Consider the following 27,918-nt stretch of genomic DNA (forward strand, 5'->3'; position numbering starts at 1 on the left):
GCTTGAGTAGGGAAGTGATCATTCTTCTTGGGGAACTTATAGATGGGGGTCTGTAAGAAGTCTTTTATTCAGTCGTGTCGGCGATCTTTCCCCTTGGAAAACCGAAGTTTATTGATCAGCATGCTCGCAGCCGTGGTGAGCATCTATTGCAGTCGATAATACCATGCGAGCTCAGCTGTGGTGATTAACCGGGTTTTGAGCTCAGCTTCACTAGACTCCTAGCGCTTGACGAGGCTCCAGGTTGACGAGGTTTTTGTGCCATTAAAAGGAGGAGAGGAAAAAAAAAAAAAAAGCGATGCCTGAAACCTCTTTCCCCCTTGCGGGGGGCTCCGTGTGGAGCAGCTCCCGTTACCGCTACAAGGTAGTGGCGCCGGGCGGGGGAGGGGGCAAACGGCCGTTTACCATGGCGGGGGGGGGGGGGGGGGGACGCACCGCCCTGCCCGCGTGGGGCGCTCGCGGCTGGGCCGCGCCGGCCGCTGCATTCCATACCGGGTTGGGGGGGGGGGGGGCGCAAAGGAGGCTGGGAGCTGCCTATATCCGGGAAACCTTCCGCGGCGGAGGCACCGACAAAATGGCGGCGCCGAACTGAGGGACCCGTGGCGGCGGTGGCGGGAGGGGGGGGCGCTGGCGGAGCGACCGAGGAGCCGCTGCCGGCGGCGTTGAGGGCCGCGGAGGTCGTTGCCGTCGTCGCAGGGGCGTGGCCGAGCGCCCTACGCACACGCCCGGGCCCGGGGCGCTGCTGCTGCTACCGCCGCCGCTGCCTTTTCGCTGCAGGTAGGTCCGGCGTGCCGCGGCGGCGAGGAGAGGGCGCTGGCGGGGCTCGAGAGCGGCTCGGCCAGGGCGTGGGGGCCATAACGGGCCCTTCCCGGGCCCCTCCTGCCGCGGCGGCGGCGGCGGCGGCGGCGGAGCGGCAGAGCCCGGGCCCCTTGCTCCCTGCCGGCAGCGAGCGGGACGCGGCCGGAGGTAGGCGGCGTTGCCTCCCGCCGCCCGGGCCGGGGGTTGTGCGTCTGAAAGCGGCTTCGCGGTCACCGAGGAGCGGCTCCTCCGCGGAGGCGAGGCGGTGTCCGCGCCGCCCGGGCCCCGCGGCTGCGGCTGGGGTGGTGGTGGTGGCGGCGGCGGGCCGGCGGCCGCCGGTTGGGCCGCGGTGCCGCCGCCTCACGAGGGTTTCGCCGCTGCAGTGGTGGTGCTTGATGGTGTTAGTTCCCCCTTATCTCCCCCGGGGAACGCTGAAGGTTCGGAGGAAAGCCGCACTTCAGCAGACCGGATTCAAACGTTTCTTCCAGATGGACGTATACGGTAGCACGTGCATCTCTGCTTTACCTCGGGTCGTGGTCTCGTACTTGCTGTGCAACAAAAATGCAATTAACACAGTGGATAGACTTGAGATACTCATGACTGTTATATCCTGAAAATTCTCACGCCAGTGTTGTACTTCTACTCTGGGTGGTCCTTGACATGTTGGATCCTTCTGTGCTATTAGAATTACCTTAGTACCTGTCTGTGCCAACGCTACTTACGCTTTGGTTTTAAATGGCTGCCCTGTCGGTAGCAATGAAGATTACTCTTACGTGCTCAAGAAATAAGCAATAATAAGAACTGAGAATGCGTTTGTACATAAGAGCTATATCCTATTAAAAGGAGATAGCAGAGTACGAGAATGGAAAGGAGCAGCAGAAGCAAGCGTACAGCGCTCCTTGTGTTCAGCTAGCCTCCAGTCACTTTCAACTCAGAGTCTTCCTTGAATGTATGTAGTCATAATTATTTACAAATTTTCCGTGCCCGGTTTTCTGCTCATCCTATGTAAATTTTTAGTGCTGAAAACATCGTTTGACAAAAGAGCTTTTCAGCCCAACCACCTGTTACCCAAAGAACTGCTTCCTTTGATTCAAGCCAAGCCCCTACAAAGTTAATCTGATGCCTCCCAAGTTCTTGTTTTAAATCTTTTCTAAAAAGAAAGAGTTGATTGAGATCCTGTGTAAGCTAAGTTAATAGAATAGGGATATGGGAGAGGAAATCAAAATAGATTGTTTTTACTTTCAGCTGAATATTGAGCACTGTGTAGTATTTAAATGTATGTTCAAAATTTTTTAATATTAAATGTTACAAAGCTACTAAAAAGCTGTATATTTTCCTTCCCAGAAATGCTTAAAAGGCATTGACAGAGCAGTTGCGTGTTACTGTCGCCTTCTGAAACCGTTAAGTGTTTTCATTCAAACGCCTATTTTTTATTGTCCAGTCTTTTGTGGTACACTCTAAACAGACTGTTTTTTTTCTCCTTACAGTTTGACCTGTAGAAGAAAATAGTTTATCCTTATGTTTTGAAAAGGAAGAAAAAATGATTTAACTGCTTTAGGGAAATGGAGAATGTCACCAGTGGAAGTATTTGCATTAACAAACAGATGCATCAAGGGCATTTAACCATACAGAACTGCAAGGGAGAATACACGGCCGTTCCCTCAGGTTCAGTTAGTGTTTGCTAGTTAGATATACATGATTGAGAAAGGTTACTTACTGATCTGGTCAAAACTTTATTGTTTTAAAATGTGTGTAAATGTCTGTAAGAGGAGATGACTTCACGGTCCCTGAATTTTGAAGTCCTCCAAAGCAAGGTGAGCTATGGTCAATAATACTTGCCGCTTTGTACTTCATTACAGTGGAGGACTGTTTTAATTGGGTTTCTGAGCAATTAAGACTGTAGTTTCACAGACCCATGAAATTGTTAGCCAATACTGCTGCTGAAAGAAATAAACCCCTAGGAAAAAAAATTACTTTTTATCTGGATAGGTTCCCTGGCTTGATTCACTCTATGTGGCCTTACAAACTACTTAATGCTGGCACGGAATAAGTGGACTGGCTGTTTTACACTGGTATAAACCCCTGCTTCTGCTAAAAACTTATGTGAAAGGATGACTTTATTTTCTAAGGCTGGTCAGTCCATATACTGTATGCTGCAGTTGCCAACCAAATAATAGTTACCACATACTTAAAACATCCCTTGTATTAAAATTCTCAAAGCATTTTAAAAAGAAATATAATTATCTCTTTTTTTTTTTTTTTTTTTTACATAAAGAAGTCAGTGTACAAGGTGATTTTTTTTTTTTTTCCCCCCTAGGCCATATGATTGAATTGGTGGTAGACTCTAGGTCTCCTGATTTACAGATTAAGTATCATCTTAATTTGACCTGGAGTTCTCCTGTGGGTGTTATATTTGTTTATCTCAGCTACCTGCAGGGTGATTGTAAAGTGAATTTGGTGAAACACCAAATAAAATTATGGTTAAAACATATAGGTGAAAAACAAGTGTTTTCTCTTGGATTAAAGTCCTGTGGAAAGTGTTAAGAGAAAGAACTTACATATGGACATTTTTTTTACTACTCTCATTTGATACTTGTCTGACACAGGATGGATACTAACTATTTTATCTAGATTACCTGCCAGTGGTGAGCTAGTGATTAGTCCTAATTTTGACTGAATTTGAACAAGTAATCTAAATCACTAAGCCTCTAAGCTATTCAGCCTTATTGTTATGTGCTGTGGGGTGAACTTATGATAATGTTTTGCTTCTCTGGGGGTGGTAATTCTTTTCAGTGTTATTAGTATGTATACTCACACACTTTTGTGTACTCAACACATGTGTTTTTCAAAACAGATGCCTTGAAAAGAAAGGAAACTTCCCTAGCAAAGCTAAATTCCAGTGAAATGTTCTAAACAAAGCTTTCTTTCCTCCCTTTTCTTTGGGGAAAAATGTTTTTAACCAAATATTGTCCATGTTGTTTTAAATTTTGCATGTGTTTAAGTGCTCTTGAAAGTGGCCAGGGTTAAATTACATTTTAATTTATCTCATGGCATGCTTTCTGCAGCGTCTAGACTAGTTACTCCTTTGAGCAAAACTCCACTGCTTATTACTAAATCTCACTTAGGTGCCTGATGGTCTTTTCCTTAGTCAGTGAACATTAAAGAAATGTGTTACTGGACAGCAGAAAAAGTTCTAATATCACTATAAAATGACATTCTTTTAAAGTTTCAGGCTTACCACAGGTCAAAGAAAGCTTGTGGGTGCAGTCCCAGCACTTGAGATTTAGGGAATTCCATTAGAGAAACTGAATTATTTCTTAAGTGATTGGCCAAGGAGAAGGGGGTTAGGTTGCTATACCTTGTGTTCCTTTTTCTCCCTCCTTATTTATGTACTGTCCTTCTAAGCGCTCAAGTTTCACTCATTTATGGGTAGCGTGTTTATTTTATTCATATAATTTGCATGTGGATTAGAGGGTTCTTTTTCCTATTAACTTTTTGTCATATTCTTCCTCAATCACTGAATCAGTAGTAGGTTTATGACACTGCAAATATCATAAAAGTGAAACTTGGATGGAGGGATAGTGGCTTTTCTGTAGACTGTTAAAAGCTTTTTAGGCGCCTGTTCAATTCAGACGTCCAATATGAGAAACACCGTTGTCTACACACTACCTCTTTAAGAGAGAAGTGGTGCTTATAAACATCCAAGTCCTCAAAAAGACTCTTTCAGAAAACCAGGAATGCAAAATTTTAACACTTCTAGAAACAGAAACAAGAAAAAGCGTTTTTGCATTGTTACTTATTATACTGAAGGAACAGTATAAGTTAAGTTTTACCATTCTTTTAATTGCCATTGAAGAAAGGACAATGCTAGAATATGTAATTTTTGTATCTTGCACTGTCTTCCTCTATGGAAATGCAAAAAGTTTTATTTCATGGTACTCTGAAAGAGGCAAGGCTCTAACTTCTTCAGTATTTCATCTTAGTTGCTCTGTCCTTTATCATACCAATTACAGTACAAGCTAGCTGCATGGCACAAATGCTAAGGTTTTATTTTGCTGCAGAGCACAGCGTTGGACCTGATGAGTCAGCCCCTTCAAAACACAAACGTTATTTATTTGTTTTTGGCAGAATGTTCTCTTTCCCTTACCAAATGTCACACTTGTGCTCTCAGTGAATTTGATGCTTGAACGGTTAAACAATTTTATGGTGATGAAGTTTAAGATTAAAATTTTTAAGCTTTCTTTTTTTTTTCTTCGCTCCACCCATCTCCCCTTATGTGAAAAATAACTGAATTATTGACAACTGTGTCATGAAGACTTGAGCTGTGAGACTGTGACAGCTATAGAAAGCTGAGCCCTTAAACAAAATTAAATGGAAAATGTTACAGAAAATCATGAACTTGCATGAGCTTGGCTGGTGTTTGTTTTTTAAATATGTGACTAGTAAGCGGTGGATAAAATTGTTACAAATATATACACTCTGCATTTCTAACTTCCACCTGTTTGTGGAGCTTGATAACAGGTTATTTAGTCTCTGTCCTAGCTAAATGATCCATCAAGGGAAGAGTCAACACCTTCAGCTTTAGAGAGTGGACAGAGAGAATGGGGTGATGGGAGAGAGGCAGCAACCAGCAGAGAGGGAAGGCAAAGAAGCAGTGAACAGGGGCGCGGGGGAAGCACGTGCAGCGTTTCCCATCTGCTCTTGAAGGCTTTGTGTACCACCTTAAGTTCCTCTTTACTCCAGATCCTTTGTAATTTAAGACTGTTCATGCTTGAGGTACCTAAAACGTTGCTTATTAATGGAATGTTAGAAGGCCAATGCAATTTGTAATTTAGGTTGACTGAAGTGCCTTAGCATGTGTTCAGTACCACAGAGGCAATGCTACATGTGAATGTTTGACCACCACCAGTGCTACGTTGTGAATTTTTTCATTACTTTTATGTGTAACAGGATTTTGTTTTGTTTTGTTTCAGAATAGCTATTTTGGGGTGTGAGGAATTTCAGCACTACGGGAACCACAACTTGGCAGTGAATAATAGTCACTGTTTTCACAAGTTCTGAGACTACCAGCTAATCTTTGTTGAATTCTGTGTGCGCAAGTCCTTGGTGAAGGTTGCGTATATACATGTTTTCATGAAGAGAAGTGAGAAGCCAGAAGGTTATAGACAAATGAGGCCTAAGACTTTTCCTGCCAGTAACTACACTGGCAGTAGCCAGCAGATGTTACAGGAAATACGAGAGAGCCTCAGGAATTTGCCTAAACCCTCGGATGCTGCTAAAGCTGATCACAGCATGGGCAAAATGTCAACGTCATCTGAAGATCCTAGACAAGGCCGAAATCCCCCCAAATTTGTAACATACCATAAAGTTTTGCAGGAGATACGAAACTCACTTCTGCCTTTTGCGAACGAAACCACCTCAGCAGTGAAAGGAACATCAGAAGTTAATCGACAAATGCTACAAGATTTACAGGCTGCTGGCTTTGATGAGGTGAAATATTTTATTTTCGAGATTTGTTTTTGTGCTAGCTGTAAACTATTAGTGCACGTTTGGGGTGAGGAACTGATCATAAACTATTTAAACAGCAAACGGTAAGCAGGACGTTTCCTTAAGCAGGACGTTCTTATGTGGTTGGAGTAAGCCGTTTTAATTATTTATATCATTTTTAGACAGATAGAAATGAACTCTTTAGAACGTGAGTTTTGCCTCATATATTCAACAGAATTTTGAATTGTGCTTTGTTAAAATATGTTGTTAAAATATGGCCATTCTGAATTGAAAGGCAGTACCAAATCTATTAGAAAGTAATTTTAATGCACTTCTCACATCTGCAGTTTTGTCTGTCCTTGCATTATGTACACTGTCAGGTAGAGACAAAATAACAGGACACGTAACAAAAACAGGTATTGGGGTATCTTCTCTGAAGTGTATCCTCAACTGAAAAACACGGAGATTATATCTCCTGGAAATCTTGTATACGTGTGCTTGCTCTGGTATTGTTGTCATTATAAGAACGGAAAACTAGATAATTGCACAGTCTGCATTTTGAAATTATTGACTAAACTTATTTCCACTCATTCCCTTTAGTCAGTGGAAGAATCTGAGTTCTATTGATGGAGAATCTGGTTTCCAGGAATTAAAAATTAATATACTTACAGCTCCTGTGTTTCTATTGGGGTGTGCACATCAAACTAAATTACTCCCATTTTCATATATTTTCTGTAAAACTGAGTACAAAAACAGGTTCAAGAAAAGCTAGCAAACCACTAATCTTTCAAAGGAAAAAGGCACCGTACCAGAACAAGGATTGCCCTGTCAGGAGTGCACTGATCGAAGTAATGACCAGCTCAAAAGTTCTGCCTGATGTGATGCTTCAAGGCTTACGGAGAGCTGTACCTCTAATAAGATTGAACTTCTCCAAAGCTATAAACTGGCATTCCCTATATCACATTCCTTTATCAGGTGCTGATAGTGTGTATTTGGGTACGCTATGAAAAGACGATCCAGACCGCGTTTTCATTAAGAATGAAAAGGATTTTATAATGATAAATGATTTTTATAATGATTTGTTGCTGTGTGTGGTGTGTTGCTGAGGGTTTGTTTTCATTTTTGTTTTTTATAGTAGATCAGTTCTCAAATCCATTTTTACAGAATGAGCCGACAGTCACTTGCACAAACTGAAGGGTGGTATGTGGCCAGAGAATAAACTAGAGAAGTATCTTGAGTTAGTAATTTTGGTTGGATGCTTTGTATCTTGAAATCTTTTACTTCTACTATTTGATCTGGGATACAACTGAGAGTTCCCTGGACGCTCCTTTGCAATTATATGGATCACTTTTTTCAGGCAGGGTGTCAGGGTAAGCAGTTTCTGCTGTGTTTTTTAACCCAGAGTTGTGTTTCCACAGTTGTCCATGTTGGACTGGCCTCTGAACACGCAGGGAACAGATACAGCTAAAACAGGAAAGCATTTTTCTTGGAGGGGCTGAGAAAGCAAGTAGGAATAAAATGGGAGTATGTTTTGAGCTGGGATTGTTTGGTTTGTTTTTTTTTTTTTTTTTTTAATGGATCATAGCTGGGGTGCACGTTAGCTACTTAAAATTGGTCAGTCTGTTTCCCACATCCATTGGGTGCGTTCACGATTTAACAGATTAAATAAATATAGAGCTTTTACTTTCACGATCTTTGGTGTACAGCTGGCTTTTTGTAGAGATCAATATGATACCTAATGGTCAGCAAGGCCATTATTTGTTTTAATTTTCTCTGATCTGGATGTACCTATGTGAGCAATGTTTCCTCATCTCAGCTTTAAATGAGATTTCATTGAGGTATTGAAAATGGATTTAAAGTTGTTCAAAGTAGTAAGTTTTTTTGTTTGTTTTGTTTTTTAAGACATCTTAAATAGCTCACAGGAAAACTCTCGCCTGTTGAGCCTCAAGTTTAGTCCTCGTGTATTCTGTGTTAGGTGATACACTTCAAGACATTTAATACTTCGCCACATAGGTGACCAAGGTGGTTTTTATTCTTCAGCCAGAGGAGAAATAAGTCCTTTGATTCTTCCTCAGGTCCTCACCTTAGTGAAGAGAGAAAACTAAGGATAAATTGCAGCTTTATCTTTTAAGTATTGCTGGTTGTATACTTTAAGATTGTATGTACCTTTATGGCTAGGTTAAGGAAACGCATTATTTTTAGGTTTATATATTGCAGACTTATTTTGCTGAAAAGCTATTACATTTGGTTTTGAAACTTTGATTGACAAGTAAATTAAGGATGATAGGTAGAAATGAGTGATGAGTCCTATAAAAGCACATTCAGAGTGGAAATGAAACACTATGGACAACTTAAACCTTCTGTTTGCACAATGATCAAGTAGCATACCGGTACTGAAAACGTAATGCTTTGCAACCAATCCGTCTTGCCTATAGCAATAGAAGTATTGCAGGCATAACCATCTGATGAAGGAGCTATGTGATCAAAAGCTACATTTGCCTTTTCCAACTATGACAGCTGGTCTGTAAACCTTACTGCAAGCTTATTCTATTTTTTGTTTGCTTGTTTTAAGACCCCTTTTCAAGGTTCTGTTTTGCCCACTAAATTCAGTTGTTGTTTTTGAAGGCTGTGTGTAATTATGCGCACTTGTAATGTCAAAAACGTGCACAAGCATGGTGAAATTATGAATGTGGATTTGAATTGGAAACATACTGGCTCCTTCCCTTCTGAGTCCTCCCTGAATTCCCATTGATTTTAGTAGTAGGTAAATCATGTCTTACGTAGGTAACCTGTTCAGACAGTGTGAACTGAAATGATTGCTTTGCCATGACAAAATACAGCTATAACAGATCATGAGAAAGCAGTGTGCTTAATTATAAAGAGTTAGGCTGTGGATTTTTTTCAAACTCTGAGTTAACTGCACAAATCCCATTCAATGTAAGTGGGAGAGCAGTGTCTGACTTTTAACCTCCTCTGAAATTCTGCGTCTCTTGCTTGACTTTGATCTCGTTAAAGTCGATGGGGGGGAAAAAAAGCACTGATCCGTAATACTTTTAACAGGGCTTTTCTCTTTTAAAAAAAAAAAAAAAAAATGGAGGCTAAGTCCGCTCAAAAGTGATGAAATTTCTACCAATGCTGTTGTCTTCATGCACAAGTAGTAATTCTTTGGGAGAAAGTAGTGGAATGTTTGTTGATAAAAGTCATTCTGAGTTGAAGGAAAATGAGCAAAAAAAACAAGCTTTTGTATTTCACATTAGGGTATTTGTCATAAAATAACTTAGGTTGGAAGAGACCTCTGGTCATCATATAAGCTAGCTGTAACCTGAGTTAGGTATATCAGTATCAGTATGCCTGTATGAACAAACTATATAAGAATGGCGAGATGATGCAGAATTTACATCAAAATATGGTGCTTCAGCAAGCTTACCTTTTTTCATGAAGATCCAGACTATTTAAGTGTGTTTGAGGATCTGTTATGGAGAAAAGGTTTTTAGATTATTTTTAAATTCATTGAGAGAAGTTAGTCATGTACCTTGCTAAAATTGTGGAGGGATATTTGGCCAAAACCCCATGATTTTTGCTGTTGTTGCCTTTTTTTGTAACTTTTTTTTGTATATAATTTTCCCTTTAGGATATGGTTGTACAAGCTCTTAGGCAAACTAACAACCGTAGTATAGAAGCAGCAATTGAATTTATTAGTAAAATGAGCTACCAGGATCCGCGTCGGGAACAGATGGTTGCAGCAGCAGCAAGACCTGTTAATGCAGGTATGAAACCACCAGGTAGGTGTATCTAGGGTAATTCAGTAACTCTGAAGTGTTTTCTTACAGGTGGAAAACGTAAAATAGCGAATTCCTCCTTCATGTGCTCACAACAGAAAAGAATGAGATGTTGACTTAGTTTCTTGTCCTTTAAAAATAATATCTAAAGTATGTAATATGTTTCTTCTAAAAGTTAGGTGTATTTGACGGGAGTCTCTCATGGGAACGTGAGTTTTCTGACTGCATGTTTTTTAGTACTGTATCTAAGTATTTTATCTAAAGGATGGCATTCAGCCCTCATTCAGATCTCATTTTGGTCGTTTTGCCCGTAGTTGGTGTGATGCCCATGTTTAATTGTTAATGTCAATTGCCATATAGAAGTTGATGGTGAGCACTGCAGTTCAGACTGGGAAGGCCACGTGAAGTAAATTCTTATTTTAAGGTTTTTTTTTTTTTTTTTGTCTTCACACACTTTCCCATGGAGCTGCACAACGTATATATATGTTGCACCTGGTTCCCGTATTTGTATTTTAGGATGATATCCTATTTCAGGATCTGCTCTGTGATTACTTTTCTGTTTGGTTCTAGATTTTGTTTGTATAGTTTTTAAACTTGATGGTTTTGTGGATTTTAGGAGACGGGTTAGGGCATTAGTAGCAACTGAATTGCGAGTTTGACACTATTACTACTCTGTTAAAACATGTAAACACGTTTTGAATGCATCTTGATGTTTTCTTTTTTATCAGGTCTTAGGAGCATATGTTTAGAATGTACTTTGCAAATGCAGCAGAAATACTGAACTTCTGTTCAGCTAAAGTCAGGTGCTGACTGTTGGTTCTGTAAAGTTACACTTAAATTGGTGATATAGGTATGAGAAAAATGGGTAATCAAGACTAGCAAAGCACAGCATTAATTTTCATTTGGCTTGTGAAATAGGGTTAGCTGGTTAGCTAAATACTAGCTTTCACCCATGATTTTCACTATTACTTGAAAAGTTATGCCAATTGACACTTTTTTTTTTTGAGATACAGTGGCTTTCAGCAGCTGTAGTGCTGCATGTATTTACAGGTATCTCAGAAATAATACTGTTAAAAGCACAAAAAGACTGCATGCGCTATCAATTCCTTGCATAGTATTTTGTTTATGATATGCAAAATAATGTATGTAAAATAAATGTATTGTAGAGTTGGTTCTGTAGGTTTTGCTTTCATACAGTTTTATTTCTTGCCTCCACACAACACTTTTATCCACAAACATATAATTGTTAAAATGAAAGCAACTGACTCACATTTTGCATGTGAAGGATTTGATAAGCTTGCATGAACTGTGTTGTGTAGGGGTTTTAAGTGTGCTGCTTGCTTTTTTCAGAATTTCAGTTAAAATTTTAGTTGAAGAGCAGTTCATCTATTGTAAGTGTTAAACTGGAAGGAATAGCAACTTGACTAAACTTATTTTTCCGTACCGTTATTTTTGTGCATTTGTACTGAAGAGCTTGTTGGACTGTTGCTTGCATGTATAATTAAAGTACATAGTGTGCCTAATAATTTTCCAAATTACTGTTTCTTCTTGATTAAAAATTGCAGGTACATCAGCAATTTAAACAAGTTGCATCTTCAGAAGACTGATTTGTAATGTCTGTAAATTTCCTATAACGTAGTTTCTTTGCATTTGTTTGATCATATAATGTGTACTGTGCGTATTACCATGCCATGCTGTGTATTACCAGATAAAGATGAATCTTTGGTGTAAAATACAGTGGATTGTGCTAAATCTGAAAGTTTCCATCATATTGTTGTAGTAATTAATGCAGAAAAATAAAATACTCAAAGCAGTACATGGAAATAATTTCTAGTAATATTATTGTTACATTTCTTTCTTTATGAAAGGAGGGACGGTGCAGCAATCGGTTCACCGCAGACAGAGCTGGAAAGGTTCTAAGGAGTCCTTGGTTCCTCAGAGACACGGCCCTTCCCTGGGAGATGGTGTGGTCTATCGCTCAGAGAGTCCCAGTTCTCAGCCCGATGTAGGAAGGCCATTATCTGGATCTGGCATAGCAGCATTTGCTCAGGCTCATCCTGGCAACGGACAAAGAGTGAATCCACCACCTCTACCACAGATAAGGAGCGTCACTCCTCCTCCTCCACCTCCCCGAGGACAGACCCCCCCTCCAAGAGGAACAACTCCTCCCCCTCCTTCCTGGGAACCAAACTCGCAAACAAAGCGTTACTCTGGAAGCATGGAATATATGATCTCTCGCATTTCTCCAGTGCCACCAGGAGCGTGGCAGGATGGTTATCCACCTCCGCCGATGAATCCTCCGCCCATAAATTCTTCTGCACAGGCTCAGAGGGGCATGAGTGCTGTCCCCATTGGCAGGCAACCAATAATCATGCAGAGTTCTGCCAACAGCAAATTTAACTTTCCCTCGGGAAGAGCTGGAATGCAAAATGGCAATTGCCAGGCAGAATTCATAGTTCATCAGAATGTTGTGTCTGGAAACTCAGTGAGTCGCCAGCCACCCCCGTACCCAATAAATCCAACTAATAGGCAAAGTCCTACAGCGCTACAGATGCAGGCAGGAGGATCTGCTCCGCCTTCAGTATACACCAACGGAAATCTTCCTCAGACAATGATGGTGCCAAATAGGAGTAGCCACAACATGGAACTCTATAATACAAATGTAGCTGGAATACCTGCATCCTGGTCACAGCCTCCACCTGCACAACCGCAGTCATCACCTGGCAATGGGCATGAAATCCCTACGTGGCAACCCAATGTTCCAGTAAGATCAAATTCATTCAATAACCATCATGGAAATAGGCAGAGTCACTCTAGCAGTTCTCAGCCTTCAGCTACAACGGTAACAGCTATAACACCAGCTCCCATTCAGCAACCAGTAAAAAGTATGCGTGTGTTAAAGCCAGAGCTACAGACTGCTTTAGCACCAACTCACCCTTCCTGGATGCCACAACCAGTGCAAACTGTTCAGACCATTCCATTCTCTGAGAGTCCATCTACAAATATGGCAGTTATGTCACCTGTTGCGGAGGCTCCAAATTACCAGGGTCCCCCACCACCTTACCCAAAACACTTGTTACACCAGAATCCATCTGTCAATCCGTATGAGACAGGGCCCAAGCTCAGCAAAGAGGAGCCACCTGTTTTATCCAAGGAGGAAGAGAGTGACAAGAGTTACGAATGTGTTGATTCAACAGATAAAGAAAAGAAACAAATAACAACGTCACCTGTTCCTGTTAGAAAAAACAAGAAAGATGAAGAACGAAGAGAGTCTCGCATCCAAAGCTACTCCCCTCAGGCGTTTAAGTTCTTCATGGAGCAGCACGTGGAAAATATACTCAAGTCACATCAGCAGCGTTTGCATCGGAAAAAGCAACTAGAGAATGAAATGATGCGGGTAAAATCTTTCTTTCTAAGTCTTTGACTGGAATTGTTTCAGTATTAATTTTAAGAAATATGCATTAATAGTAGAGATTAAATGATACAGATAAACAGAACATTGCAGTATACATGGTATACTTAAAAGTTTAGTTTTCGTTTTTGTGTTTGAAATGCGGCAAATTCTGTGTTGCTTTGATTAAGTACTTCATTGTTGTCTTAAAAATTAATTTTCTTAAGTAAGTCATTGTGTGTCTAAACATAAGCCATCTGACTCATGTATGATAAGGTGGAGGAAAGAAAATCATTGTTTGCATGAATTGAGATTTAGCAACGTGGCTCATAGCTTTCTGTTACGGATTATATTTAATCCTGATTTTTGAGAGCGTTATTTGCAATGTTTTTAATAATCTTCTAAAACAGTGGTAGGCTGGTCAACGCCTTTATACTGTCACCCAAACTGTGGTGCTTGCTTTTACTTTCAGCAGTTTGTTGCTACTAGTGAGTTTGGTTTGGTTTTTGTTTGTTTGTTTTTTGGAAGTTCACAACAAAAAAGTCAGTATTAAAAAGTTACAATTTTTAGAATGGAAGAGACATGGTATCTTTTGCTTAAGTATTTTATAATCCAGGTGGTAGCGATATCTGTTTAAACGAGGTATAATTGAATGAGATGATGAAAAACAGATATCAATAACAACAAGTAACATGAATTTCTTCATGCCCAGGCAAAATCAGTGCTCCGTTCCTGGGATTTCATGTTCTACGAAATCAAATTGAAAGGGTACACATTGGAGCTTATGTATACATGTGTCATTTCAAAAGCGAAACCAGTGAGAAGTAGCAAAACTAAGATTTGGAAAAATGGAGATTTGAGGTGTATTTACAAAACTTTTCTTAATAATTGTAGTTGAAGATTTGAGAGAAATATGATGTACCTTTTAATTGAGTCTGTGGGGAAAAAAATGTGTTTGGCTTATGGCACTTTATTGAAATGCCGGTTTTTAAATGCGTTTTCCTATTCTCTGAAAGTTCTTAATGTAAGCTGTAGTGTTTTACAAGTGTATGCTTAATCACAGCATATGTAAATGTTAGCAAGATTTCTTCCTGGAACTCTTTCTAGATCTTTATTCTTAGTCTTCTTTCTTTCCTTTTCACTTCCACTAACAGCTGATTTAAACTATTAAGGTGTGGGAAGCTTTCCTGAACTCTGTAGCCTCCATCACTGTGTAGGCAAGTAAGATTTTGGAGCAACAGTATTTAAGAATAGCATGATCCCTTTTTAAAGGATTTTGCATGCATACCTGCATCAAAATTGAGCATGAATTTATTTTGATCATTTGAGTACTTAAATGTAAGATTATAATTACTGTTGATTTGCAGACCTCACTTTCCCTTCTTATTGTGTTGATTGTCTTCCATAGTATCCCAAGCATAAGTATTACTGATATGCAGGTGCTGATACAACTGTCCTTGATCCTTTCCTTGTGCGTTTAAAGCAGCCTAGTAAAAATGTATTAGAAATAAATAAATTAAAAAAAAAAAAACACCCACCCAGATTTATGGTATTCGTACTAGATTTAAAGCTGAGGTGTTTGATGATAGGCTGAAGGGTGGAAAATGGAGTATTATGCTGCAGTAAGCCTCTCATTTTTTTTATCAGGGTAAAGGATAGAAATCCAACAGCAGCAAAGTATATTGCAGATCTTCATGAGAAGGAGAAGGGGAAACTAGCTCATTACTTATTTTAAGGAAGTTCGAAAGGATTAAGCAAGTATTGAATCCCCTCATTTCTTCCCTTTGGTTGGAATTTTGAAAGAAGAAAATTATCAGGATGTGTCTGTAGTAGCACTTATATCCGGTATCCTAGGGAAAAGCGTGGAGGTATCTCAAAAATATGTAATTTATATGTGTGAATTTACTTCTGTTACCCTCCTGCCCAAATATTATACTGGATAGCTTTGAAAATATCTTTACCTGAAAGAACAAAGAATTACGCCATAAGACACAGCAAGACTAGAAGGAATCACAATAAGAACAAATGGTGTGACGTGACATAGCAATTCAGTAAGCTCTTTTGTCTGGCATTGAATGGAAATTATTGGAGGTATGAGTGTGAGCATTTATGTGGTTGATAAGGTTGGTTAATCTTTGGTAGATGCTGTAGCTGAGGAGAGTTCTAGGGAAAATACTTCAATGCAAAGGAGAGTGATCAGTTTGGGATGAATATTTATGCTTTAATGAGTGACACAGGAAAAAACTGAAGACTGGGTTGGGAGGAGAAGGTAACAGATTAGGGTACTTGGGCTATTTCTAACAAGTTGTTAGGGTGCAACAGCTAGAGAGAAGGAACTAGAAGGTAAAGCTGTGAGCTTCTTGGAGACTATATTTACATGACTTGCAGTGATTAATTACTGTACTGGGTCTCCCACCTTCCAGTGTTTTGTTGCTACTGAGGTCCCGTTCGCAAGAATAACAGAATGGTTGAGGTTGGAAGGGACCTCCGGAGATCTAGTCCAACGCCCCTGTTCAAGCACAATCACCTGGAGCACGTTACCCAGGATCGTGTCCAGATGGCTTTTGAATATCTCTAGGGAGGGAGACTCCACAACCTCTCTGGGCAAGGTGTGCTGGTGCTTTGTCACCCTCACAGTAAAGAAGTTCTTCCTCATGTTCGGACAGAACTGCCTGTGTTTCAGTTTGCGCAGGTTGCCTTTTATCCTGTCGCTGGGCGACAGGGAAGCGTCTGGCCCCATCTTCTTGACGCTCTCCCTTCAGATACTTACACACATTGATTAGATTCCCCCTGAGCCTTCTCTTGTCCAGGCTGAACAGTCCCAGCTCCTACAGCCTTTCCTCGTATGAGAGAGACTCCAGTCCCTTAATCATTTTAGTAGCCCTTCGCTGGGCTTGCTCCAGTAGTTCTGTGCCTCTCTTGTATTGGCAAGCCCAGCATTGGGCACAGTGCTCGAGATGTGGCCTTGCCAGGGCTGAGTAGAGGGGGAGGATCACTTCTCTCGACCTGCTGGCAACACTCTTCCTAATGCAGCCCAGGATCCCGTCGGCCTTCTTGGCCACAAGGGCACGTTGCTGGACCACAAGGGCACGTTCTTTCCCAGTTTTCTACACGTCAGTGGGGTTTGGTTTGTGTTCAGGTGGGGCTGCACTGAAGCAGGCTTCATGATTCAGGTGGGAGGTAAGCAGCTGACCCACCATTGCCTGAATTTTAACAGGGCGAGGTCTTCAAATGTCTTTGTTTAAAGTTTACAAAAATCCCTCCTTCTGCTTTGAAGTATACCTTAAGCATGTTTATTCCCAGAAAACTTGAGATGCCTTCCACTATATCTTTGTCCTGAAAGAGCAGAGCCCTGGGTAGTGCTACAGTAATCTGTTGTGGAAAACATAACTTTACAAATCTGTTGTCCTCAGTTTGGACTAAGGAGTTGAAACTATTTCCCGTATCCAGTCCTAACTGCTGAAATGTTGGTTTGGGCTAGGAATTTTTCTTTGATTTTTTTTTTTTTTTAAACAAACATTTTGTCTCAGATTTGAGACAACCATCCCCACTTAATCTTATTGAATGGATATTCCTTGTGAAGTTTGTTTGGATAGATAAACATTTTTGTAAACATTTTCCTAATTGCATCTCCTTTGGATCCAGTTTTGCTATGATGCCTGTAAGAAATTTTCTGTGATTTTTTTTTTAAGAGATTTTTTTTGGAATAGGTGATGTATAGTGCCCTGAAAGTATTTAACATTCTGAATGATATCTGTATAACTGATCTTTTATTGTTTGTTTTTTTCTCAGTCAAGCCTGTTATATTTTGTCTCAAGTTATATTTTAAGTTAGGCAAAACAGGAGTCATCTGTTATTAACATATTGTTTATACGAGTTCAGACTAGCGGTTACCTAATCCTGATGATGATTCTGAATACTATACTGTAAATAGTGTCTTCAGCATTAGGAAGACAGAAGTGGCAAGGTTTGATACCACAATAATTGATAAGATGATGTGAAAGAAAGAAATTGGGAAAGCTTCTAGAATAGCGGTTGAATAGAGTGGTTGAAAATGTCCAGGGGAAAATGAAAAGAGAAAATATAGTGTAGGTTGAACTAGAAAATCATATCTGTAGGATGGTGACTTCAAAGCCAAAAGGCACATAAAATAATTGAGGTGCTATAAAAGGAGCATATAAAATTTTGAAAATGCTGACGGAAAGAAAGCGAAAGAAGAAATGAACATAACGTAAGGCTATGTGAGGGTAGTGTCACAGAGAAAAGAACATAAACACATGAAGGAAGGTTCTGCTCGGGTTAAAACTAAAAAGAAGGGATATTTTGATTCCAGGGCCTGAAACTTGCCCAGAAAGATGGCACTGGCATGCTTTAAATGAATTGAAGCCAGCAAAGGTATACTAGAAGGAACCCAGGTTGGAGTATGACAAAAACGCTAAGGGTGGATACTGTAGATAGGGGTTGCCACGCTTTAGCTGATGAGTTACATGTGGCCTGTGAGTATTTTGGCTGTCAGTATATTAGTATTGTTGACCAGAACACCAGGGGTATTTATATTCATTCAAGATAGGGGCGCACACACAGACGGAAGTCAAGAACTGATACTGTGAAGAGGAATGAGCCACTTCAAAGAAGTTGCCCTGTCCGACTTACTGGAACGTAGAATGGAAAGCAGTAAAGAGCGTGGCTGAAGTCCAGCTATATGTGGATTTTATGATAGGAGGGAAGATCAGGTCAGCTTGTGGCAGAAAGTTGGGTGGTGGGAGACGTGTGCTTGGGTTGTGTTTAGCAATGGAAATAGTGCCACAGGTTAAGGTTCTGGTTTGTGTAGGTATACGAGGAAGCACGAGAGAGTCACATACTCGCTCCTTCCTGTAATTGAAATTCTGCTGGCATTGTCGGATGTTTAGTGCTTTTGCTCTAGCTAGTACGGAGCGTGGAAGTCTTTCCTACTGCAGCTCCTTAGTTAGCTGTCAAAAACTTATTGTACCCTCAGCTACATTTCCATAGTTATCATGGAATTAGCAAAGTAAGCTGAATTATTTAGCCAAATCAAAAAGATTTTTGAAGGACTGTGTCCTTTTACTGCAAAGGAAAGCTTGAAAAGCTTTCCCTCCCCCTCCCCCCCTTCAGCAGTGATATGTGGGGAGAGTGGAAAAGCATCAAATATATTTGCTTCTGTTTTTTACCTTGGTTTTCTTGAGTCTTCTGGATTGTTTGTAAAGTCTGATCACATATCTTTAAGAAGGGTTTGGATTCTTCGACAGAAAACTCCTAAATACTACTGATTTAAGTTGGATAAGCATTGAGCAATTGTAAGAATGCAAACTGTTTGACTTCTACCATCTGATTTTTTTTAATATCCGTTTACTAGATGGGCAGATGCAGTGTTGTCTTCCAAGATGGATAAGAGCTCAATTTTAACATAAGCATAATCAGAAAAAAATAATCAGAAAACTTTTCAGGCTTTCTTTTGTTTTTTCCAAGAAGCAGAAAAAGGCAGAATCCTTGACAGGTGGTCTTCAGTTAAGAGAATAAGTGAAAACAATTTTATTTAAAAAAGCTTGCAGGGGAACAGTTTTCACATGTAGTTATAAAATCTTCAGGCCAATACATTCAAATAGTTAGGTAAAGAATCAGTTTAGCAATGACACTGTTAATCCAGGGAATCCATGAAAAACTGAGCATGTAGAGCACTTTATGGTCTAATTTAATGATCCCCAAACCAAGACTGTAGACCGCTGGCTGTCTGAAGCCATAGTAGTCTTTCAAACGGTGTTAAGCTGGAAAATTTACCAACTTCTAAACTGCATGTCTATGCTGGTAATCCACAAAAAAATCTGATGGCTGACTTCTTCCAAACTTTGGGAGCCACTTGACTAATAAGTTGACAATTTAATATGAAAAAGAAGTATCTGAGAGGGAGCAAGTGCTAATGGCCTCCCTCCTGCACCGCAGTCTTGTTGCCTAAGGGGAGGGTAGTTTTCTGCTTTCTCACCCTCTTATCTCCTTGAGAAATATTCCCTTCTCAAGAACCCACTGGTGCATGGCACCTTGTGCATTTTGCTGTTTAAAGTGTCCCTTAGATCACACGTTTTGTTTTGTATCACTCCTATGTGTTTTCATAGAATCCTAATATGTAAATTTAGGAAATAGTTTTTTAAAGTATTTTTCCTCATTTTAGATATAAGTATTTGGTTTACTTTGCCTAAGTCATCTAATTATATGAAGACCGAAAACTAAGAGTACTATTCACTCATCAGATGTAATTGTGTTTGCTGCACAGGTTGGATTGTCACCAGAAGCCCGAGATCAAATGAGGAAAATGTTGTGCCAGAAAGAGTCTAATTACATTCGTCTAAGAAGAGCTAAAATGGACAAGTCAATGTTTGTAAAAATTAAAACCCTGGGAGTTGGGGCATTTGGAGAAGTTTGCCTAGCAAGAAAAGTGGATACTAATGCTTTATATGCAACAAAAACTCTGAGAAAGAAAGATGTATTGCTTAGGAATCAAGTTGCTCACGTTAAAGCTGAGCGGGATATCCTTGCAGAAGCTGATAATGAATGGGTGGTTCGTCTGTACTATTCATTCCAAGATAAGGACAATTTGTACTTTGTAATGGACTACATTCCAGGCGGTGATATGATGAGTCTCTTAATTAGAATGGGTGTCTTTCCAGAAAATCTGGCGCAGTTCTACACAGCAGAACTGACCTGTGCAGTTGAAAGTGTTCATAAAATGGGCTTCATTCACAGAGATATTAAACCTGATAATATTTTGATAGACCGTGATGGTCACATTAAATTGACGGACTTTGGGCTCTGTACAGGTTTTCGATGGACCCATGATTCAAAATACTACCAGAGTGGTAAGAGTTTCGTTCTTATTTTGTTGAAGCATCATTCTTTACCAGGGCTGAAATAATAATTTAGTAGACAAGTGACTGTGACGTTTCTTTTCTGAAGAACAAAGCATCTAGCAATGTATCTGCACGCCGTTCAAATTACAGAAAGCAACGTTTAGTTAGATTTTTCTAAGTGTAGGCCTTGATTCCTTAAGGGAGAAGGAATAAGCTGTGTTGCTCTAAGTTTGTCCCATTAGTGGTTTCTGAAAGTTGAAGAGAGCAAATCTCAGCTGTAGCCAGGTTGTTATGTAGTTGCAGCCCTAGCTCAGTTTTGAAGAGAGGCTTTTAAAGTTTAAAATTTAAGTATTCGTGAAAATCGTGCCTAAGTTCTAAGCGTCTCCTCTTCTTCCTTTCAGTGCAACCTACTGATTTACAAGAAATGTTTCAGTAGGCTTTTAAAAAGCCCACTGTATACTTTTTTTAAAAAAAAAAAAGGTTGAAACAAGCTTGAGCAAAGAAATTTTCATAGTACCGAGTGACAAAATACAGATTTCATAATAACCGATTTGATTTTTTTTTTGCTTTGCAGAAAGAAAAATATACCTTCAAAAACTACTTAAAAATGACTTTTGGCTTTTTTTCTATTAAAATATGATGCCTCTTTAGGCCAGACTATTACATAGTCACTAGACAGGAAGAAGTAGTGTCAACATTATTCAAGAGAAGAGAATAAAACAGAATAATCACAATATGTGGAAGATTTTTAATATGATTGGTTTTTTTTTTATTAGCATCAGTTGATTCTATAATACTTTAAATGTTTCCTCTATTTATATAAGAGCAAGAAAAATCTACATCCTGTATATTCAATGTATTTTGTGTGTGTTGTTTTTTTTTTTTTTTCCAGGAAAAACTAACAAAAGATCAGACCTGATAATTTTTGGCATAATGACGGCAAAGTAACTTTAAAAAAACCCCAGCTTTTGAGGCTTTTATATCATAAGCAAAAAGTTCAAAATTCTGATATTCTAAGATGTTTTTAGTGCTCCTTTTTCTATTTTTGAATATTGAATTCAAATAGGTTCTGCCTTAAAACAAGGACTGTTAACAAATGGAGAAAATTTCGTCTTGGTTAAGAACTAAAGTAATCTTCCTCCTTTTTGGCAACTGTCTCACTCAATTGTAGGTGATCATGCACGTCAAGACAGTATGGATTTCAGCAACGAGTGGGGTGACCCAGCAAACTGCAGATGTGGAGATCGGCTGAAGCCACTCGAACGCAGGGCTGCACGTCAGCATCAGCGCTGTCTGGCCCATTCCCTTGTTGGCACGCCTAATTATATTGCGCCAGAAGTACTGTTACGAACGGGTAAAGAGTTTTTACTTTAATCTCACTGCAAAGTAACTGATATCCAGGTAGTGTGCTTCAGCTTTCTTAAACGAGCACTTTTGCCAAGTATGTGATGTTTGACAAAAAATAAATATTAAGTGATTGTTAATATGGAAGTCTTAAGTACTGAATATAATTCTCTAGCAAAGCCTTTTTATTCTTATAAATAAAAGATTTAAAGTATACTAAGGCTTTGATTACTTGGTTTTGACTTTATTTCAGGTTACACGCAATTGTGTGACTGGTGGAGTGTTGGAGTAATTCTCTTTGAAATGTTAGTGGGGCAGCCTCCTTTCCTGGCACAAACACCCCTGGAAACACAAATGAAGGTAACTTTAAAAATCTCATGTTAACAGTCTGAACAAGCCAAAAAAGCGTGCTTGAAATTTACATAATCTTTCTAATTTGTGATGGAATCGAAGGTGATTTTTTGAGAGTGTTACTATATACGAGTATGTTATAAAGTAACAGGATTACATTACAATATAACACTACTGTGGTAATGCCCTTACTTTGTAAGGGGTCTTTAAGCATCAAGAGCATATCTTTTATCCACTCATACAGTAAATACGCCAACTAATAATCACACTTCAAATCTCAGCCATCCCTTTTTACTTCCTGCATTCATTTCCAGGTCCTCACTATTTTTCTTTTCTTCTTCCAGCATCTGGGTGTTCTTTTCCCACCGTTTGCCTTTCCTGTCCTCCTGCTGTCACCTGCAGAGGATTTCCTTTGGTGAAGTATCTGCTGCTGTTCAACATGCAAAGGTGGAGGAACAGTGGCTGAGAGTGGCTGCCCAGGGTTACTGGTCCCACTCAGAACTGTTGGTCCTTCCCTTTCTGAGCCTCAGCCATTCAAGTCAATCCACCAGGGAAATCTTCTGCAGGTGTCACTTTTGCAAAGCTGTGTTTGGCTTGCAAGATATTAGTTGGCCCATATATAGTGCAATATTGATTTTTTTTTTTTAAGCTTTAAAGCTGTTATCTTTCTAACGCATCAAGCAATTCAAAATGCATTTGCCTTACTCTCTTTTTACGATTGTAAACGGGGTGCCTAGTTTCAGGTTCCAGATACAGGCTTTTATGATGTCTTTGCTGCATTACGGGAGAGGTACTATCTGCCAGACTGCAGCTTAGACCTGGAACGTGGATAAATTTTATCTAGATTTTGTCAAATTCCCAGACAAAATATTCCCTGCCTTTCTGAAAAAGCAGCTTCAAGTTTTCCATCTGTACTGTGGAAACACTCTGTCAAATCATTATATATTTTTATTTTCATTGAGGTTTTTTATTTTTATGAAATAATAAGTAGAATAACACCTCTTTTTGCTTTTAAGGTTATCAACTGGCAAACTGCTCTTCATATTCCACCTCAAGCTAAACTGACTCCAGAGGCCTCCGACCTTATTATTAAACTGTGCCGAGGGCCAGAAGATCGTTTAGGCAAAAATGGTGCAGATGAAATAAAAGCTCATCCATTTTTTAGAACAATTGATTTTTCAAGTGATCTACGGCGGCAGTCTGCTTTCTACATTCCCAAAATTGCTCATCCTACAGACACATCAAACTTTGATCCAGTTGATCCAGATAAATTGTGGAGTGATGATGATAAGGAAGGGAACATAAATGATACGCTTAACGGATGGTACAAAAATGGAAAACATCCGGAACATGCTTTTTATGAGTTCACGTTCCGAAGGTTTTTTGATGACAATGGCTACCCTTACAACAATCCAAAGCCCATTGAATATGAATATGGTAATCCACAAAACTCAGAACAGCAGTCAGACGATGACGACGACGATGATGATGAACAGGCAGGCAGAGGGGTTCAGAATCGTGACCTGGTTTATGTTTAGTAGGGGACTAAAAACAAAAACTAGATAAGACAAACTTATTTTGCAGTTTAATTTTTTGAAAATTCTCTTTTAGTAAGAGAATTGACAGAAGATTGCCAGGGTGAATATATGCACACTTTTTCTTTTTTTTTAAACGCTAAGTCGGTTATGTCTTCCCCCCTGCCCTGTACGTTTTTCCCCAAAATACAGGGAATCCTTTTCAAACATTAATTTATTCCAACATTGTTGATCATTTAATTTAGAAGAGAGTTGATGTTTAGTGGAAAAAAATTATGACCTGAATTTTATTATCAGTACTCTGTACTCTAAGTACTCAAAATAGGAAATAGTGATTTTTTTTTTCCCCCCCTAAGGAGATGCCTGGTATCTATTTGTACATATACTAAGTAACTTTAAAAAACAGATCTTTGTTCCAGAATTTTTTTTAATGACGGTTCTTCCTTGCATTGACCAAATATAAAACCTACTTTACACTAATAAAGCTATCTGATCTATTTCGGGAAAAAAGGCTGCTGTACCCTCCCTTCTCACGATATTCAGCCTAGTTATTTAGAGTGCTGGAAAAACTGAGCCATCTGTCTGATGAAATGTTTCTAGCCACTGCAGTAATGGCATAGTTCTCAGCTTTGGAACAGGAAAGCATCCATCTCGACTACACTATGATTGTAAAGTGATAAAGCGTTAAAACTAGTCTTCTGCTAACTGTGTAATGGAACTTGAAGTTAATAACCCTGCAGCACGTGAGTGGTACTCTTAGAGCAGAAGGAGTTTGCGCTCATGAAGAGCTTGCGCTCTCCTGACATCCGTTCATCAGTTCTGTTATGGGAGGAAAAGAAGCTGTAAGAAAAATTATACCGTACTGTAAAGTCTGTAAAATTCTGCTGTAGTCAGAATTTTTAGTTTGAAAAACAAATTTTAGAATATTCTCCTTTCTTATATGCTTGGGATAGTAATGGGAAAAGATTAAAAATCATGGCTTTTGAGACTGTTGTTGAGGAGACCGGTTTCATTTACTTGGCTTTAACAGTTTCCTCTGTAGTTAACAGAGGAGAAATACCATGCACGGTCAATGTGATCTGTTAGTTTCTCTCATTACGCTTTCAGTACTCTCTTTCACCGCCCAATTCAAAACAGAGCTAGGAACATACAGCTGTGTCTACTCCGTTCTGCGTTACTGCTTTTGTAGTTCTTCACAGCAGGTGAGCAGGCATTCCCTTGGTTTCATGGTGGGAGGATGATGAGCCTCCTGCAGTTATCAGAGGCAGCCCTCTGAGCAACTTCCCTGTTGAGAAGACCAGGAATTACAGATGGAAGACAGAATTCTGTTTCTCTCTCTCTCTCTCTGTCTCTCTTCCACTGTCTCTCTTGCAGCTAGCACAGTGGTAAAGAAAGTGCACTATTTGTAGTTGTTTGTGTCTTTTTAGACATTCCCTTCTTGGAATTGAATTCCAATGACTAATTTTAATAATGTACCTATAAGCATTTTTGCTTTTTTTAAAGTATTATTTTGTGCCACTGCACTGTCAATATAGCTATCTAAACATAATGAAATTGCTATTCATAGCTGTTCTCATAGCAAACAACGGTTTACCAGCTTACTTTTCTCGCCAAGATGGTTTAAGAAATTCATGTATTCTTCCAGCCGTTTATTCCCTTTCTGTGCTTCAATTCAGTGTCTTTGTTGTGCCAGTGCAACTGCCCGTGGTACTATGCTAAATAATAGATCAGTGAAAAAAAATGGTTGGTGTTTAATATTTCGAGTTGTTTTTCTTGTAGCCTGGTTCATTTGAGTGATCATTTCAAATGTGGCCCAAGAAATAGTTTGTAGTGGCATAACTGAGGAGGAAGTGAACTGCAGTAAGGAGAGGTGGGACGGTGGAAACTTCTTAGACAGACTTTGCCACAGGAGAAAACGTTTGTGGAAGTTCACCCCTATACTGTGAAGTGGTTATCATGATGAAAAGACAGTTACTAAAAAAAACACTTTGTTTTCTTAGGTAGTTACTTCCTATGATGAAAATAGATTGTAGCTTAAAAAATGATTCGTGTTTTCTCTGCCTGTCCTACAGTGTTGAAACAGAATAGCTTTTAAGAATTATTTTATTTAGCTTAAATATTATAAAATGGCTGCAGTGTATAACTACTCCATTTTATACATTATGTAAAAAATTATTTTCACTGTAAATAAACATTTCAAAGATTATCCTCCTTCATAGTAAGTATCCCAGTAAAACTGGTCTACTTGTCCTGGAGTAAAGTATAATATATTACTGGTTAAAGGTAATTTAATCAAACTTGCCTTACCTGTGACCATTTGTGAAGTTTGCAGAGAAAATAATGTCAGTTCTTCATTAAATTGTCTGATGAAATTGCATTTTTATCTGAGTATATTTCTCCTTTCCTGCAATATATAATATATTATATTATATTCCTAACATTATAACTGATCTTTTAGCCAGTATGTGTTTTAAGGGGGGGGGGGGGGGAGGGCAGGGGGCAGTCCTCTGGAGGCACCACAGTTTCTACATGAGCTAAAATAATTGCTTTTATTAAAATAAATATTTGAGTATTTTAAACAAGTGTGCAAGTACTGAAAAATATTATTTTTCCATTCTGCAACAAACACAGAAAGAATTCACATGTTTAGAATTCAGTAGATGCTTCTGGCATTTTCTGTTACCTAGTGTTAAAAGTTCCTTGTTTGAACTTTTCCATCTATATGCCGCAGTCTTATATATTTCTTTGCAAAAATGCAGTGTGTTGCAGTTAAAAGTCCTTTTCTGAGTGGAAAAAAAGTTCCATATAAAATGTTGCCCCAGCTCTCCAACATGCTATGCCTTGCTCGTATTTGGAACACTCATAAGTTTCACATTTCACATAGGTATTCAGAGGATATTTAAGCTGCTGCTTAAAACGTGGGTATTTCAGTAGTGAGCTGTCATGGGATAGGTTTGTACTGGCAGTTGAGAAGAGATGCTCATAACCAGCAGCTGTGAGATCCTACAGTAAGTTTTAGTTCAGATTATTTTTGCTTTGTAAAGAATTAAAATAAATTTCTCTTTTATGTGCTCCATGTATTCATGTAACTTGTATTTATAAAATGTTCCGTAATCATGTAACTGTACTGTAAATACTATTCTGATATTTAGTGACATTAAGACCTAGGGCAGGGCCTCTTGCTGTGTCTTTTCTATCTTCAATTTTTAGTAGAATATATAGAATATATGACTAGAGAGTCACTTTGAAACTGACATATCTTCTGCTGTTGCAAAGTGCAAAGCTGTGAGTGGGAATGATTTATTTAGACTCCATTTAATATTATTTAGCTAACAGGCAGTGCAGTGGGTGGATTCTTAGATGTTGCTGCTGTCACCCAAGATACCGTTAGACTTTTTCAGATGTCTTTGGTGTTCCAAATGAGACCTTTAATCTGTTTGCTTTAATTCAACCAAAGCAAAGAGATAATAAATTTGGGTCAATGTTGTAGTAATACGTTTGAGCGCCTTCAGATGCTCTTGATAAAGGCACTATTCAAGTTTACTTATGTTTTATATATATATATAAAAGATATATATATATATTCTGTATGTATGTGTATGTATATATAATGACTTTTTTGTATTATAAACATTCTGCTGAAGAACACTACAATTTTATTAAAAATTTGCCTTAGATGAAGAGAAAGAATTCCAGCATTTTGTGGACAGTCTAGCTGAATCATCTTTGCATATTCCTCAATTTATCAGCTACTGGTAATTAGTGACATTCTTTCTGAGTTTTTATGAAACTGTTTCTGTTTTCTCAAAATCAGTTTCTCTAGCGTGACGTCTGCTGCGATAATAAAAAATACAATGAGTCTTTGTAATAAGCGAAATCAAGTTCTTGTTCTGCTAATCAAATATGAAATGTAAATTTTAATTGCCCAAATGCAGTTGTTTTCCTTCCTTCTCCCTCACCTCCCTCTCTTCCAAGTACCCTTCATACTGCAACAGCTTACTGGTTAACAAAGAACTGGTATATGTTTAATAGCAGAAATGCTACTGTAGTTAGCTATGAACTCATGTTGTTTGTAACCTCTTCTCAAAACTCTACATTTTGATGTTCAGGAGTTGAATTTATTGTTGCTCTTTCCCTTGCCTCTGCTGCCTCTTGCACCAAAATAATTAAAACTTGTTTATTTATTATGCATAGATTATGTATCATGAAGCTATTCCTTTTAGAGATATAGCAAATCCCAGCACTTATGTTCATGGGGAGGAGGGGGAATAGTCTGAGGAAATCTCCGCCTGGAAGTGCACATCTTAAAACTACTGATGTAGATGCAGACTATATTATATCTTAATTCTTCTACCTTGGTTTTGTGCAAAAGCATA

General features: G+C 39.0%; 1 protein-coding gene across 3 annotated transcripts; it reads left to right on the forward strand.

The window, feature by feature from the left end:
* The first annotated feature begins 510 nt into the window (after positions 1-510).
* On the forward strand, positions 511-27,735 carry LATS1 (large tumor suppressor kinase 1). Of its 3 annotated transcripts, none has more exons than XM_068938755.1 (8): positions 511-774; positions 5,769-6,285; positions 9,914-10,064; positions 11,930-13,458; positions 19,739-20,321; positions 21,484-21,666; positions 21,910-22,016; positions 23,024-27,735. In XM_068938755.1, the coding sequence occupies exons 2-8, from the start codon at positions 5,929-5,931 to the stop codon at positions 23,543-23,545; spliced, it is 3,432 nt and encodes a 1,143-aa protein (XP_068794856.1). In that variant the 5' UTR covers positions 511-774; positions 5,769-5,928; the 3' UTR covers positions 23,546-27,735. The 3 variants fall into 3 exon arrangements, with proteins under 3 accessions (XP_068794856.1, XP_068794859.1, XP_068794857.1); XM_068938758.1 differs by having other exon boundaries at positions 535-774; positions 9,914-10,049; XM_068938756.1 differs by lacking the exon at positions 511-774 and adding an exon at positions 2,382-2,609.
* Positions 27,736-27,918: the final 183 nt, after the last annotated feature.

Source organism: Struthio camelus, chromosome 3 (assembly GCF_040807025.1).
Source record: "Struthio camelus isolate bStrCam1 chromosome 3, bStrCam1.hap1, whole genome shotgun sequence".
NCBI classification, from domain to species: Eukaryota; Metazoa; Chordata; class Aves; order Struthioniformes; family Struthionidae; genus Struthio; species Struthio camelus.

What these genes read in the sequence shown, in the direction of transcription:
- LATS1 (XM_068938755.1), top strand. Translation starts at nt 5,929, where the DNA reads ATGAAGAGAAGTGAGAAGCCAGAAGGTTATAGACAAATGAGGCCTAAG. An exon ending in TGCAGGTATGAAACCACCAG is followed by an intron (nt 10,065 to 11,929) that starts GTAGGTGTATCT and finishes TCTTTATGAAAG; the next exon opens with GAGGGACGGTGCAGCAATCG. An exon ending in TAGAGAATGAAATGATGCGG is followed by an intron (nt 13,459 to 19,738) that starts GTAAAATCTTTC and finishes TTTGCTGCACAG; the next exon opens with GTTGGATTGTCACCAGAAGC.